We start from the raw sequence: 15,853 nt of genomic DNA on the forward strand, positions 1-15,853 counted from the left end.
TGCAATTGCAACCGTCTACATGTCTAAGTTGCTTAATCAGACTTGAGTAAAATGCCCTGTGGGATAACTGTTTTATCTTAGCAAATACATCTGGGGATATAAAACATTCATCGGATACCTGGAAAGCAAATGAAGCACATGGCATACAGATTTGCCACCCAATTCACTGACTAAGTCCATGCAATAGAGCATTTTAAAGATGAAATCGTCTGAAATTCTGATTTGTCAGTCATATCAGACAATTAATAAAATAGAATTGTTCTTTGCTACACGATATATAAAACATAAAAAATAAATTATCTGAATAAAATACAAATGCAAATTCAGTATCATTCCAAAGCATATATTCTGTAAATGTGTAGGGTAGGCATTTTACAGAACAAGTTGTTATTTGACAAATAAATAAATAAATATATACAAAAATCAGCAAAATGTTGCATGCAGAACTTGAGCAGGTAGGATCTATTATAGGAGACACTTCTTTACACAATGAGTAGTGGGCACATACAATTGAATAGTACTTGAAAGATAACTTTGTATTTCTTCAAGAATTTAGGCATTTCATTCACTACTAGTAAATCAAAAGAGCATAAGCAACCAAAGCAGAAGTATCATTTAATTAAAAAATGAAGACACTTTCACAGGAAGTCCTGAGATATGATTGTAGTCATTGGGTAGTTCAGTAATCAATTCAGTTCAAAATATTTAGACTTTTTAATTAAAGTATCGCAATGGAACACTAATTAATCCCAGAAAATCTGATTGAACTGAGACGAGGTTCAGCATGTCTGCAAAACTCTTTCTACTACATAGTGTTGTTTCTGCTGACCATACTAAAGTTAAAATTGCTACTGAATGCTCAAGAACAGATATATGGAAAGAGTTCAGTATGCATTGTTTTGCTAATATGTTTGAGAGCATGATGCAATGTAGGAAGCAGCCAGCAAAATAATACACAATTTGTACCATAAGTAGTGTCGCCTTTCAAATCAGATCCTATCTAAATCAATAACTTTTATTCATCAAAACTAGTTGAGTAAACTAAACACTTTCAGCAATGGCAACAGAAATAAATTCAGAAACATAAGTGATATAATAACAGATTACTTGAAAATGTAAGCATTATGTTATAACATGGGGTGGATTAAAATGAGAAAATTAAACCCATAAAAGATTTTAAAAGCATGATATTTCCACTGACTACTAGCCCTTTATCATTATGATTGTCACACATTACTCCACACCCCAGAGTTGTCCTATAGCTTTTATACAACATTTGAATACACTATTTAATTTTGCTTTGTTTTATTTAGTCTTGTGTTCCAAGTATGTCAATGTTCTGGAACATCACCAAGGACAAATATTCTTTGAAACAAGTGATCCGTACAACACTGATCAAAAACTTGACTTAAAAATAGGTTGCCCCCAAAACATTTACATGGTTATACTATGAAAAATTAAATATAGCACTCACTACATCTGATAAAAGATATCAGAGCTAGGCACACCTTAGAAATTTATTAAAAGATTAAAAGAAAAAACTAAACTACTGTGCTACTGGTAACATGTCTAGATACCTTACAGTTACTGTATCCCATAGATTCCCAAACTGTGGGGCACACCCCCTTAGAGGGGCGCAAGACCCTAAATGGGGGGGGGGGTGCAAGTAAAGAGTTGAAAGGGTAAAAAGTCAAGATGAGACACACAAAATCCGAGGGGATCCGACAACCGTTCTTTGCCGACCCACTGAAATCACATTGGATTAACTGATTTATTTTATATCGATCTACTTATGTGAAACTACTTTTTCCACACTTACACTTATTAAAAACAAATTACTATCACGACTCACAAGAGTGGCAATCGGTTCTTGGTTATTGGATTATTCCATATCCAGTCATGGCCAAACAGATTAGAGGATTGTCACGAAGCACTGTCCGTGAGCCGCTTATTGGTATTTTCAGACCAAAATACGCAGCAGTTTATGTGAGGTGATAATTATGGTAAACTAAATACATAAGAATAACTTGCACTTCCAAAATGTCAACAAGTAGGGAAACGAGCTCACCAGGAATCTGTGCTGCAATATTTAACAAAAAAATAAATGGCAGTAACAAAAAATAAATAAAATAGATTAGTTTGCACAGTTCAACATCAACTGCAACTAAGGCAGACAGTGAGGGGTCCATGAAGTCCCTTGCCAAACATCCGGAGTTCAGAGGTATGGGAAGAAAATAAAAAACTTTACACTTCCATTGGTTGTTCAGACAGTAGGCTAATCTGGGGTGTCATCTGTGATGTGTTTGTCAGTTTTTAAAACTCAGCAACTGCAGAAGTTTTTATAACAAAGAAACTATATATTACATAACTGGTAAAATTGTATGAAATGGAAAGAGCGCGTTACTGTATCTTTTGTAACTACGTTGATTCGGGCTTATCCGTCTCATTAATTCGAGTGAGCACTAGATGGAGTAAGAATAGGTTTATGCATACAGTGATTCCAATGTGAATGGCCGAATAAAAGTGTGACCCATAAAATGCAAATAATTATTGTTAGGGCTTTCAAAATATAAATGGTAATATCAATATGAATGTGTGTAATGGAGGGGTGGGGGCCTAATAGGGGGGATGCCAGCCCAAAAGTTTGGGAACCTCTGCTGTAGCCTAATTATAAAATTGTAGTTTCTCATTTGCATTTGGGATTTGATTGTATAAATTGATACGTTCAATGTTTGAGATTAATTATCCAACGATGTAATGTAGCAGAAAGACCAGCTATAGTTACAACTTCACACAAAGAACAATGCAGAATAGAATCTGCTCTTCAGTGTCTCCAGAGGCTTAAATAGACTCTTCAACCTAAAACAAATAAATATTGTAACACCCTCTGCTGGTGTGATCCAGCATTGAGGGCTGGAGCCCTGTTTCAGCAGGACTTTTAATGGACTATGCAGCCAGGCCAGTGGTCAGCGCCGCCTGTGAATAGTTGTTCAGAGGACTATTATGTGTGGGCTTGCCGTCCTTTTCCTCTCCTAATATGTGCCCCTTTGTCTGTCCACCCTAGCTCTGCAAGAGCTATGTAAGATTAGTTGCTGAAGAAAGAGCAGATTCCAGTTTATAAAAAGCAAAGTGTGTTTCCTGCTTTAAAGCCACCTGCAGTTAAGAAACTGTCACACTTTTTAAAGAACTCCAAACAAATTATACACAAAAATAATTTACAAAACTGGCTTCCCCACCAAAACTACTGCACTAACTTAACCTAACAAGAAAGGATTCTTTGTATTTCTACCATTAAAATAGTTTTACCATTTACAATTTTTTTTGTTGAACTATTAAAGTGGTAAGGAAAAGGTAAGGAAAAAGAAAAATGTGCTAAAAATTCAGTTCTGAATCTTGTTTTGTTGCTTTGAACAGTTCCTAAATTTGAGGTCAAATAACATTTTTAGACAGCGTGGTCTCAATGAATGGAGAAAATAATACTGAAGTGTCTAAGGAACTGAACTGCATTGCAGATTCAAATTCTTCTCATTTCAGCTGAAACAGAGATGAAAGCCTGTCATTCACTAACAGGATGTGCACTCACTTGTGACTTGTGTACAGTCCTTTGCAGGAAGTTGGAAGTATTACTAGATCAAACACAAAAGAGTCATTGGGGATTCCAAGGGGCTTAACCTGTAAAAGCCTCCAGTTGAAGCCCAGATTGAGACCAATAGCCCAGAGCTGCTAGTTTGAATGCTGGCTATGTCATAGGTGACTGTGACTGGGATTCCCCATGAGAATTGCAAGATTAAATACTGTCAAAATTAAGACACAATAAAGCTGATAGTAATCTCAATATGTGGCTTAGCTAAGTGCTATTAATGAAGACAAAATTATCTACATACAATTGGAAACTGGATACAATATATACTTATTTTGAATTCTATTAGTCTAGTGATGCTAGGAAATATTGATGGAAAGGATGAATACTGTACATTTCAGTGCATAAAGTCACAGATATCGGATGTTTGGTTCTGGTCTGGGGTAGATCTAGGAGCAGCTCTAGGACAGCAATATAATATCCATCAAAATGTTATGGGATTTTGACAACTCTATAATAAAATTATCAGAACATAAATAAAGTTGCAATCTAGAGGCAGCCATTCAGTTCCTTTGGATTCTAGAAGTAGAAAATATAACAGAATTACAGAGATCAGCTCTAAATACAATACTATTTAAATATTAAATAATATAAATAAAAAAAGCAATTCACAGAAATTATCTAAAAAAGCTTATCCTGTAATTTATATTGTTCTGTTTTCCTTTGGTCTGATTTCCCTGATTATAAAAGATTTTAAAAGGAAGTGTTGAGGTTGGAAAGACAATCAAAAACAAAGAAAAGACCAATGTGTAAATATTTCAACAAAAAAATATCTTGAACTCCGCCAAAACATTATGATGTGTTCTATTTATATTGAACATTATGTTTCACATTATCAATAATGTTCAAATCATATTAATTGAGTGATCTGAGAAATCACGTACCTGTGTGTGTGCGAATGTGGGCCAAAAAAGCCATGGAGTTGCTGCTTTTGCACACCTTCCCGCAGTACTTGCAGACGTTGCCTTGATTCTCCTCTCGTTCCTTGTTGATCTGCTCTGTGTCTTCCAGAATGTACTTGTTAACTTCTCGGAGCAGCTCTTCATGCTTCTCTTTGATGTGCATGAAGAGGTCCTGCTCTGTCTCAAAGGGGTCAGTGCATTTCACGCACTTGAATGTGGCACCCCCCTCTGGGAGCTCCTCTATACTGGCTTGCTCGTTTCTCAGATGACCTACACTGGTCAGGTGCTGGTGGAGATTGCTCTCAGTGTAAAAGGACTTCCCACAGAGCAAACAATGAAAGTGCTTCTCCTTCGAGGGGTGTTTCATAGATATGTGCACGTTCAGCCCACTCAGCCCATCAGCCATGAAGCCACAGTCTTCACACCGAATTCGCACACTCTCACTATGTGTCAGTCCATCCGATTTCTTCTTCTTTCTCACTTCCTTTGATGGGGTGGGCATGGTAGAAGAGCTGTTGATTGCACTCCTTTCAGAAGACTGACCTCCATCCACATCTGTGATTTCAGAATCTGAACTGGGTTTGAGAGGAACAATCGAGGCATCAAACGGAATAGCCCTGACTAACTGCTTAGTTAGACAGGGACTGGCAATATTACTAGCCAGTATCTCTAAATCAGGGTCTTGTAAACCCTCATTCACATCTTCTGCAACACCTTCTTGTAAAGCTTGGTCACTGATGTTCTCTTTTACCAATATAGTGTTGGATTTGTTAAGTCTTGTGAGCTGGCTCTCTCCTTGACTGATGTTCATCTCAACTCTTTCTGAGCAACTATCAGAAGGCTCATTTGTGTTATCCAGTGTGGTTTCATCAGGGATAGGGTGACCTTCAGTTGTATCATCACACACATTATCTTCAGAATCACCTTGTTTTTCCTGACTAGTAGTTTGATTGTCACTTTCCATTTCAGATTGTTCTGCATCCTCACTACTGCAGGTCACTACATTCTCAATAGTGTTGGACTTAATATGCCCATCCTTCACATCCTTTAAATTGCCTTTGTCTAAGGCACCATTTTGAATGTTGGGATTATCTGCATCAGTGGTATTCAAGCTCTCACAATCCCTTTCATTTTGTATTGTTGTTTCGACTGGTGTTCGAGGTGGATCCTTGTAATCTTTTTTCACGGACTCAAGATAAGACTGACTTTTCTGTTTATGCTTTTCTGTTGTTGCATGTCTTGTCATCTCTCTGCGAGTAACAGCAGAGTAGTTGCAAGCCATGCAATAGTATTCAAAGTCTTTGGTATGTTTGCGCTTAATGTGAAGATCAAGAGAGGGAAGGGAATGAGCAACAAAATTGCAGTGAGTGCAGGAGTTAACTGAATCATATTTACTTTTTTTCTGCATGGTACCACCGAGGTCTTGCTCGCTGCTGTCGTGATCTCCAGGTAAAACTTGATCAACACCAGTCTGGTTTTCAATGTTTTCCTCATTATGAGAAGGAAGCCCATCATCATCTAATGCTTCATCAGTGCCAATCTCTCCTTTTGATTGATTAATCATGGTTTCTTCCTGGTTTCCTGCTTCCATGGCTGCTACCTCACTGATATGTTCTCCAAGGACTTCAATGTTTGCAACCTGTCCATTGTTGAGAACCTCAATGACACTATCAGGAAAAGCTTGGTCATCCTCTGGATTCTTATTTCTGGCTGCCTCAGCACGGTTCTTATGCTTCTTGGTAGCACAGTGACGGTCCATATCTCCTTTGGTTACACAGTAGTAGCTACACACTTTACAAGCATAACTGTATTGGCGGCTGTGTCTCCGCCTTATGTGAACATTTAAGTTAGTAGCACTAGAAGCAATTAGCCCACAGTAATTACAAGCAGTTGAGGTGCATCCTTTTGGACGACCTCTTTTACTCTTACTAGGACTTCTCACAGCAATCTCCTCTATGCCCCCTGTTGCCCCAAGTTTTACTTTGTCAGCTGATTCAGGCAGCTGACCTAGATCAACTGTATTATTTCCTGTTTGGGTTTCACTAAGCAGTGCTTCTTGCACTGAGTTTTTCTGCATCTCCGAAGAACTCATGCAAACTTTCTCAACAGTCTCTTCAAAGGAAATACCCAGATTTTCTTTCTTAGCCAGTTGCAAGTGCTTCTTTCTGGTGATATGTTTCTCCATTCCTTCTAAGGTCATGGTGTAATAATTGCAAACCTTACAGTGGAAGTGATATTCTTTTGAGTGCTTCAGTCGTACATGCCTCAACAGGACAGTAGATGAGCTTGTTTTGTATGAACAGCTCTTGCACTGCAACTGAGCTTTAGTGTTTGCCGAACGTTTCAGCAAATGGGCAGCAGCCATTCGAGTTGCAGTTGGTTTGGTGTTATCTCTTGGTATCTGAACTTCTATCTCAAATGCATCTTTTGACTTCTGCTGGTCAGCTTTATTCAAAGAGGGTACCTGAGAAGGTGCACCAGGGTGACTTCTAGTTTGTGAAGCCTTTGTTTTGTGCTTGTTGCTCTGACAGTGCTTATCATAATCAGCCTTAGCCACACATGCATACCCACAAGGTTCACAAAAGAAGCTCATTTCTTTTGTGTGGCGCCTTTTGACATGTATCTCAAGACTTAGTCTGTCACGAAATACATGGCCACAATAGCTGCAAGTGTGCCGAGTCTTTGTATCCGACTTGGGCTTTGAGCCACCTTTATTAGTTTTTGGGCCCAAAGCTCCCTGGCCAACACATGATTCTTGTTTCTCACTAATTTCGTCAACTTTCGGCTCCATCTCCACATTGTTACTACTGGAGTGTGCTGTATTGAGACGTAAGAAATCAAAGTTGCGTTCAATGTTATTTTCATTGTTGTCTACAATGTTAGATAAAGCTTCTTCATTAATTAAACTTTTATATGGTGAAGCAACACTCTGCTCTGTCTCAGTATTATTTTCATTTTCTTGTGTATTTTTGTTGTCAATTTCACTCTCAATTTCATCTGGTAAGGTAACAGATGTTGCCTCTACCATGTTCAAAAGTATTTGAGTAGGACTTTCGTTTTCTGCATAACTTTGTTCAATATTTTGGATGCTACCTTTCCCCTTAGTTCTCAAACTAGATTTCTGAGCTTCATCTCTAGGTTCTTCAGTTAGATCTGTTTTTTGCTGACCATCTTCAGGCTTTCCTTCTAGGGGAACTTTTGATTTCATACATTCTGCGGCTTCATTTTCTGATGTGCGTGACTGCTGTATCATTTCCATATTGGAATCTATGTTTTCCACATACAGTGTTAAACCTTCACTGGTCTTGGATTGGCCTGTAATTTCAGCTCTTGTATTCCTGGTATCTTTGATTTCTGGTTTTGTGCATTCAGGTGTGTGGGGTTTGTTGGCTGACAAATTCTCAACTTCTTCCACTGCTGCAGTGCTTTGCTTCTGAAGGTGATTCTTCTCAAGGTAGTGAGCCTGAAAGGTAGCACTATCTTTACAATGAAAACCACAAAGCTTGCATGCGAGAGTTTCATTCTCTTCATGTTTCTCTTTAATATGCTCATCCAGAAGGACTACACTCTCTGCCTTGAAGCTACAGTGAGGGCAACTGTTCTCATTACATACTTCAGGTGTCTTCACCTCCTCACTGCCATTATCTTGGATATTTTTCACAGAGTCAGGTTTTTTATTAGTCGTGTTGTCCCTATTTGCATCTGTAGCTTTAGATAGACTAGAAATCTTTCGGTAATGCTTTCTTTTCACATGCACTTTCAATGCCACTGGGTTTTTGGCAACAAAATGACAGGTCGGGCATGTGCAATCATCAACAGCTACATCATCATTTAGGCCTACATCCTCCTGCCTTTCTTTATTTGATTTGGAACCAACTACAGTTGGGGTATTTTCTTCTGCACTGTCCTTTCTTGGAGGCTCAGTGTCCTCTTTAGCAGATTTGCAAATCTCACTTTCCTGAAGCTCTTTTATAACATCCTGCCTCACTCTTTTGGCTACTGGGGAGCCACTTTCCTCAGATTTGGAATTGCTTCCATCAGCTTTTTGTTCAATGTCATCAACAGTATCTTTTTCATTCCTTAATTTCCTCTTGCTCTTTGAAATGTTTATCTCCTTATTGCTTTCTTCAGTATGCACTGTGCCTTTTTTTCCATCACCTGGTGTGTTTTTAAGATTGTCCATTTTTTGTTGTTGTTTCATATATGATTTTCAGGTTTCTGTTTATAACCCATGGGTTAGATCCAACCTGACAAATAAAAGAAAATATATTAGGGTCATAGAAATGCATACAAATTGTATAATACATTTAAGTTTTTTCAGTAACTAATATAATTGCAGAATTAAAATACTAGAAAAGACAGAGAGAGAGAAATAGGTTTTGAAGATGTTCTACTACATACTAACCAATTTATATATGAATCCTCATGCATGAGAGCAATTTAAGTTATTGCATTGAGGGATAATTCTAAAACAGACTATTATGGTACCAAAAACTATTTCTAGCAAATAAAAGGCAAGATATACTCTGCTGTTTGCAATTGGACACATTTGTCTTCAAATTTAAAATAATGATTAGTTATTTTGATTTATTTAAATAACAATAATGATTGAAATTATTAATCTTTGTGTAAAGAATAGCAAACAGCTACCATTGACATGTATATCTCATATAGATGTCTGACCCACCAGAAAAAATACCAGAAAAAAAGCTGTCCATTCAGAAACCTAACAATCAATTGGGTTACTAAACAGGTTTTTTTGTTTGTTTGGTTGTTTTTTTTTCCTTGTTTTTTTACAGAAAACATTGATTACAATCAAGAGTATGATCATACTATGTTGTTCTAATGGGAGATGGTATACTTTTTCTTATCACTATACCTGATGGGGTTTATTAAGTTTGTTTTTAAAATCCAAATTTAAATCTAAATTATACTTTCTTGCGTTCAACGAATTCCCTCTCGCAATATTGCTATTCAAGTATTCTGCACATCATTTGATCAAATTAGTGTTTTTTTGTTTTGTTTTTAAATAAGCATTAACGATTCTCATAAAACAACTGAGAGAATATTTATGTTTGAAGTACAAATATTTAGGTATAAATACTTGGCTAACACGAGTTTTCAGGTTTTAATGTTAAATCCTCATTTATTTACATGAAAAAGAACAGTTGTTTGCTGCCATCTAGTGCAAACAGCACAATAGTGTGGGCTTTAACTGGAGAAAATATACCAAGCACAGTAGGGTCTCCAATAATACTGTAAATTCATACGTTACCAATTTCTCCCGCTACATAAACATTACATATTTTGGCAAATATTTTAATTTGTATGTGCTAAAACTGATCAAAAATATAACTCCAAATTATAAACATACTGTTCAAATTAGAGTATGGGACAGTTTTTTTTAAGTAATACTCGTGGAAAATATGGATGTATCTGATAGTATAGACAAAACGTGCACTAAAAGTCTCACAATTTTGGCATAAGTGCCTGAAGGTAAGCTGGCAGTTTGCAACAACAATACATTATAGGGTTAAAGTATTGTGGGAAATTATCTGGTTTGGTACACATTAACCAATGGGTATTCACACACTAAACACCACACAACAAAACACACATATTTTTAGTATATTCTGCACATGTCAACACCAACTTGTCTTGGATATATAGTGGATTATTTCATTATTTCACAGTAAAATAACTGCAACAAGGTCAACTAAACAACTAGAGGGTTACTCAAGCAGCTACTACACACTGCCCTTATATTTCCTTGCAGTTCTCATTCCACCTGACAAATTGTTGCCAATAAGGATGGCATTAAATATGCATCTTTGGGGTCAAAACTAATACAACATAACGAAGTATATTCTGCTAAACGCCATGTACTTCAAACATAAATACTGCAGGGGGTTATTCTGGGCCATACTGGCAAAAGATCATTAAAACCTTAGATAATGTCACTGACAGTAACTTCCATGAAAAATGCCATGAAAACTCTTTAATTGAAAAAATAAAAAAATCTTAGGGACTGTAATATCATGTATGATTTCATTTCAAATGTGCCGTCGCTAGAAGTTACCACCCTGAGACAAGTTTGTCTATTCTGATTTATTTACCTTTCCTCACACTGCTTTCTCTTCACCTCAGGCACTGAAAAAGGCCTGTGACACAAGTGACCTCAATTCTGATGCAGGAGAGCATCACTGGTTACATGTCATTCTACCTGTCCTTGAAATAATCTCTTTCAACGTTAGAGATTATGAGATACTACAAGTAATGCCCAAGTCTGGGTTTTCACTTGAAAGATATCCAGCCATAAGGATGTTGTAAAAACTGGCCCACAAAAGTCTAGTTTCTAGACCTCAGTGCTGTGCATATACAACTAGGACAGTAATATACAAAACACAATCCTACAATATGCCTTTCAGTCAGTTATGCGAGAGATTCCCCTGAATTTATAGTTATATAAAGTTATATAATGAGAAGTATTGATATTTCAGTTGTCCCCAGATGCTTAATTTAGTGTAAATTCAGATTACAGCATGACATGACTTGATACCTCTTGTAATCTTGTAGGTTGACCTAGCCAGGGTCTAATTGCAAGGAGATTGTTACAGACTGGCTGGTCTAACATGCACATGGCCTGAGTGAAATCAATGGATTAAAAGTGATTGCATGAGTTTGAGCATAACATAATAAATGGTGTGTATCTGAGTATCAGAAGCTTTGGAAGCTAATCAATTTCTTCCATTAAAGCTACTCTTGCCAAAAAAGTAGAAATAAATTAAATACCATTACTAGTGTCAGTTTCTCCTTTGTTTACATATTGCATTTTTCTTAAGTACTCTGCCTGTGTTTCTAAATTATTTAGAAATGTCCACATTAATTCCTAACAAAACATGCCTGCAACACACAAGCAATTACAATTCACTTCTGGCTTCCCACAGAACATTATGAAGCATACGTAATTTATAACAACCCAGGTTGCCTGTACTTCCCAAGACATGTTGCAAAGGATGTTTGTAAATTATATAAAGTGCAGACAAAATGCACAAACAAAAAAAATAAAATATAAACAAAGGAAGGTCCCAAAGATAACTTTTTACTGCAAGACATTTAGAAGAGATCACCTCAGTCAGATAGAGACTGACTAGTTTTGGAATGAGGAGAAACAATAGGGGGTATAACATTTGAGTTGTAGTTGGTAGGGATTAGGGAATATTACCAGATGCAATCAATTATTGAATAGATTAGAAGGGGAAAATATTATTTATATAATATTAAAGTTTGTTATGTACCCCAGGAACAACATACTAATCATAAAAGGTATTAAAAATTGGACTGATTTAAGATCACATATCTATTATAAGGTAAGTTGGTACTATGAAGGGGGAATTATCTAGTACTCTCATGACACATGGCCACGTGTATTTATATTAGCCTTATTGATCTACATTATACTAAAAGCGAGGTTACCAGATGCAATTTGTGTGCATGCTCAGTTTTGTGCTTCGTTCATTTTGTCACTGAAATTACATAAGCAACTACACCAAAAGGTGTGGAAGTAGATGTATCTATTATACATTTAGCACCTACTTGTTCTTGAAGCTCTTATAATATTGATTCCTAAGAATTACACCAATGATAACCAGATAGCGTCAATACAACACATGTAGCATCTGTAATGTTGCTTTATATTTAGGTTTTGATTTTTTTCAAAGACAGTATCTCCAGATCTTTACAACTTGGCTAAAAGCAAGTTTTATATATTCACAGCAGGCAATGTATGCAATCAAATACTACTTAAACCAAATGGATCAAACATACTCACATTTCAGCATTTTTCCACTCTAGCTAACAGCTGTCAGTGGCAAACTAAAAACACTTGCTTGCTATGTGTGGGGGAAGAAATACTGTCTGAATCAAATTAGGGGGGAAATCGAGGACACTGAATACAACTATGTACAATGTGCTAGTATTGTTTGTTTTCATTATAGAGTAAAAATACAATAGTGTTTTGTGTTTTCCAAAACACAAAACACAATCAATGGTGCAACCTGGTGCAGGACAGCTACAGCATCTACTGGTTTTCATTGCAGCTGAAGTCTAATTAAATTAATTTAACCAATTACTTTCTTAATTGGGAAAGGTTTACTTGTTTTCCAGGCATCAACTTGTTGATCTTTAAAACTACCTATAAAACAATGCTTAATATGATTGAGATTTGAACAAAAACCTGCAGACCTCCAGGACCATGTCTGACTACCACTGACGCAGACCATGGAAGGGGCAAGGGATAGAGGACATGGGCTGTCTGCAGAAAGCTCAGACCACTGTAAAGATTAAATCCAGTTGTTTCCTGCAAGGTGGACAAAGTATCTGGCCACAAATTATGGAATTCAAGTATGGAATTCAGGATTAAGGATGACTGCTTAAAATGTGTATGTTTGCATTTAACCAGAGGGAATTTGGACAACTTAAGAGGATGGAAAAAAAGCATGCATTTAACATTTATTTTAGTAATCAATATCAGTTTTCTAATTAGTTAATTCAAAGGGTACTGAGAAGCCTTTGCCCATGTATATACTATAATATTAATTCCAAATGTGGACTAGTCAATCTACTGTGTTGTGAAAAAATGTAGATATTTTAAATTTGCATGTCAAGAAAAATAATAGCACTACACAGATAAGACCTAAATATTTATGACATAGAAGTCTACCTGGAACCATTTCTTTAGAAGGCTACAATGTATGGGATGCTTTCAAATTAAAAGAGGTAATGCTAATCTTGTTCAAACATTGTGAAGTATTTAAACTAAACAATGCTATTCATTTTAGTATTTTCACAAGTTACATAGAACAGACAGAAGATGACAAAAGTGAAATGGTTACACAATAATACTAAAAACACTATGCCTACATTAGCTTTCAAAACCTATTTACATTGCTTTTTAAACAGCACTGTGTTAATTTTCAGCATAAGCAAATCAATTCCAGATTATGGATTACAGTTGTCATTCCTTTAAAACAAATCTAAACAATATGTGTAAAGCTTCCCAAGCTTGTAGTGGTAAAAGTGCAGGCTCATTCTCTACACCATCATCACCACCACCACCAATATTGTCATCCTTTGTATCTTACTGGCCTTGTTTCATGGTTTACATGTAATTCAGGATTTCCTCTTTTCACCTTTCTCAGTGCTCAACTGATCATCAGTGCTGCTGAACTCAGACACTGACATCATGCGGTCACTTTCAATGTCAAAAGCAGTAGCTGCCCTGATTAATTCCCCCTTGTAGATGGTGTCATCAGTGCTTGCCATTTCAGTCTTTAAATTCCCCACTGCTGCTACTGATATCATCTTCACAAATTCTTAGAGGACTCCAGACAATGTAAATGCGAACCAAATTGCATCATTTAGCAGAAAAAAATATGTATTACTATGAACAACATTAATCAGATGACACATCTGCAGGTGACCATACTATGACTTAAACCCATATCTATTGGTTACAAATGGCTGGCTGTACTCTGGAAAATAATCAACAGCACTATTGGTTAGCCCATCTGGATGCTCTAAATTGTTGCATTATCCTTCACAAGCAAGACATCCCAATGCTCACAATGCATGAATTAATTGAAGTCGTTGAGACAGTCTTCAAAAAGCACTGCCGTCATCCACACCTTGTTATATGAAGAGAATTGTACCTTGTCAGTAACCCCACAATAAAGTGGTGAAAGCATGTGGTGTTTGCAGGTTATTACTTTATTCATGTTTTTATTAATTTTAAGTCAATTTATTTCATTTTAATTGAACCACAGGTTTACGCCAAGTTGCGCATAAGTACCTGCACTTGTGTGGTTAAAAATTAACTTCTGCTTGAGTGTGTAATGAAAAAGGTAGTGATGCACCTTCTAAGTCCTCAATATTCCCTCTCTCAGTCTCCTACCCCCTGACCAACAGAAAACATTAAAAGTTATAAGAAAACTGCAATGACAAAGCTTTACTTGTGGGACCAACAGCCTCTAAGCCTTCATATTATATTTTATAAGTTCATAACTTCAGCAACTTTAAGCAAAGGAGAAAGCTTTGAAAATGTATAGCTTGTTTTATTAGTGTACCTATAATTAAAAGGTCTGATAATGTGTTGCCGTGTTTGTATTAGTTTACCTAACTTTTGTAATTGCTCTATGATCTTACTGAACATATTCCATTCAATATTTTAGAAACTTAAATATAGTAGCTTCCAAAACAACATACAATTGTATTAATGTTGTTTGTTATGTGCTTTGCATAAACCTTTAATACTGAATGATCACATACGTTCAACGTTTGGACACCATGAACATATACCTACATGGAAAGGGGAAAATATAAAATACAAAACAAATGCAATAAAGTCAAAATCAACACGCAGAATGTGACAGAAATTGCATGTCTGGCGCATGTTTGTTGCGCCATTTTGGATAGGCGGGTATACAAGTCTACTACTAGAGTAGTAGTGTCAAATGTAAAGAGTGCCATACTAACTAATGTTGCATCTTTAAATACCACTGATGTCAACAAAAACGTTAAATTATTAAAATAGATTCCCTTTTATTTAAAGTTGTTATTCAACCAATTACTTTTGTAATGTAAACACTGATGAACAAATGTGTGCGCAGCAAGAGCAATTCTTTATCATCAACATGGATGCGATATGTGGTTTGTTTTCTTTTACACTAGTCAACGTTTAGTTCCAACAAGGATCGTCCTGTCATCCCTGAGTTCAACTGCATGATACTATACGACCGCTAGCAATCAACACCTCCTGAACAGCCCGTTTCAAACATATTTGGGAGGCAAGATCTTCCCCGTCCGTGTGTCGTTCAGACACTTCCCCAACTTCGAATCTACAACAGGGACTCAACCGTCACTGACACATTTCTCAACCAACCAGACAACTCCCATTACAACCAGGGCACCTTGCTATACCAATCACAAGGCTGTGGGGCGGAACTTATGTGGCAAAAGACACAGAAAACGACGGCAGCGCAGAGGCCCAAAAAGGCAGCAAAGGGCGATATATAGAAATGGGTTCTTTTTACCCTAAATCAAAAAAAGTGAACACAGTAGAAGGTTTCCTATACATTCAAAAATAAAGACATCACCGTTAATCGTCATCATAAATGCTGTTAGAGGTTCTTACTTGCTGCGAGCTGGGTATTTCCCCCGTCCGCTCTCCGTGTTCTTAGTCACAAGTGGCGTGCCGTAGCACGAGCACTGCGTCACTGTCCGTAGATGGCGGCCGGCGTGGGAGGCGGGGAGA

At 36.8% G+C, this 15,853-nt stretch overlaps 1 protein-coding gene across 1 annotated transcript in view; it reads right to left on the bottom strand.

The window, feature by feature from the left end:
- znf407 (zinc finger protein 407) overlaps positions 1–15,822 on the bottom strand; it is a 259,450-nt gene extending 243,628 nt beyond the window's left edge. Inside the window, exons 1-2 of the mRNA XM_066716068.1 lie at positions 15,734–15,822; positions 4,525–8,789 (exon numbers count right to left, since the gene is read on the bottom strand). Coding sequence (XP_066572165.1) covers positions 4,525–8,743 — 4,219 coding nt within the window. The 5' untranslated portion in view covers positions 8,744–8,789; positions 15,734–15,822. The remainder of the gene's footprint in view (positions 1–4,524; positions 8,790–15,733) is intronic.
- Between the last annotated feature and the right edge of the window lie 31 nt (positions 15,823–15,853).

The sequence above is a fragment of the Amia ocellicauda genome, chromosome 10, assembly GCF_036373705.1.
Source record: "Amia ocellicauda isolate fAmiCal2 chromosome 10, fAmiCal2.hap1, whole genome shotgun sequence".
NCBI classification, from domain to species: Eukaryota; Metazoa; Chordata; class Actinopteri; order Amiiformes; family Amiidae; genus Amia; species Amia ocellicauda.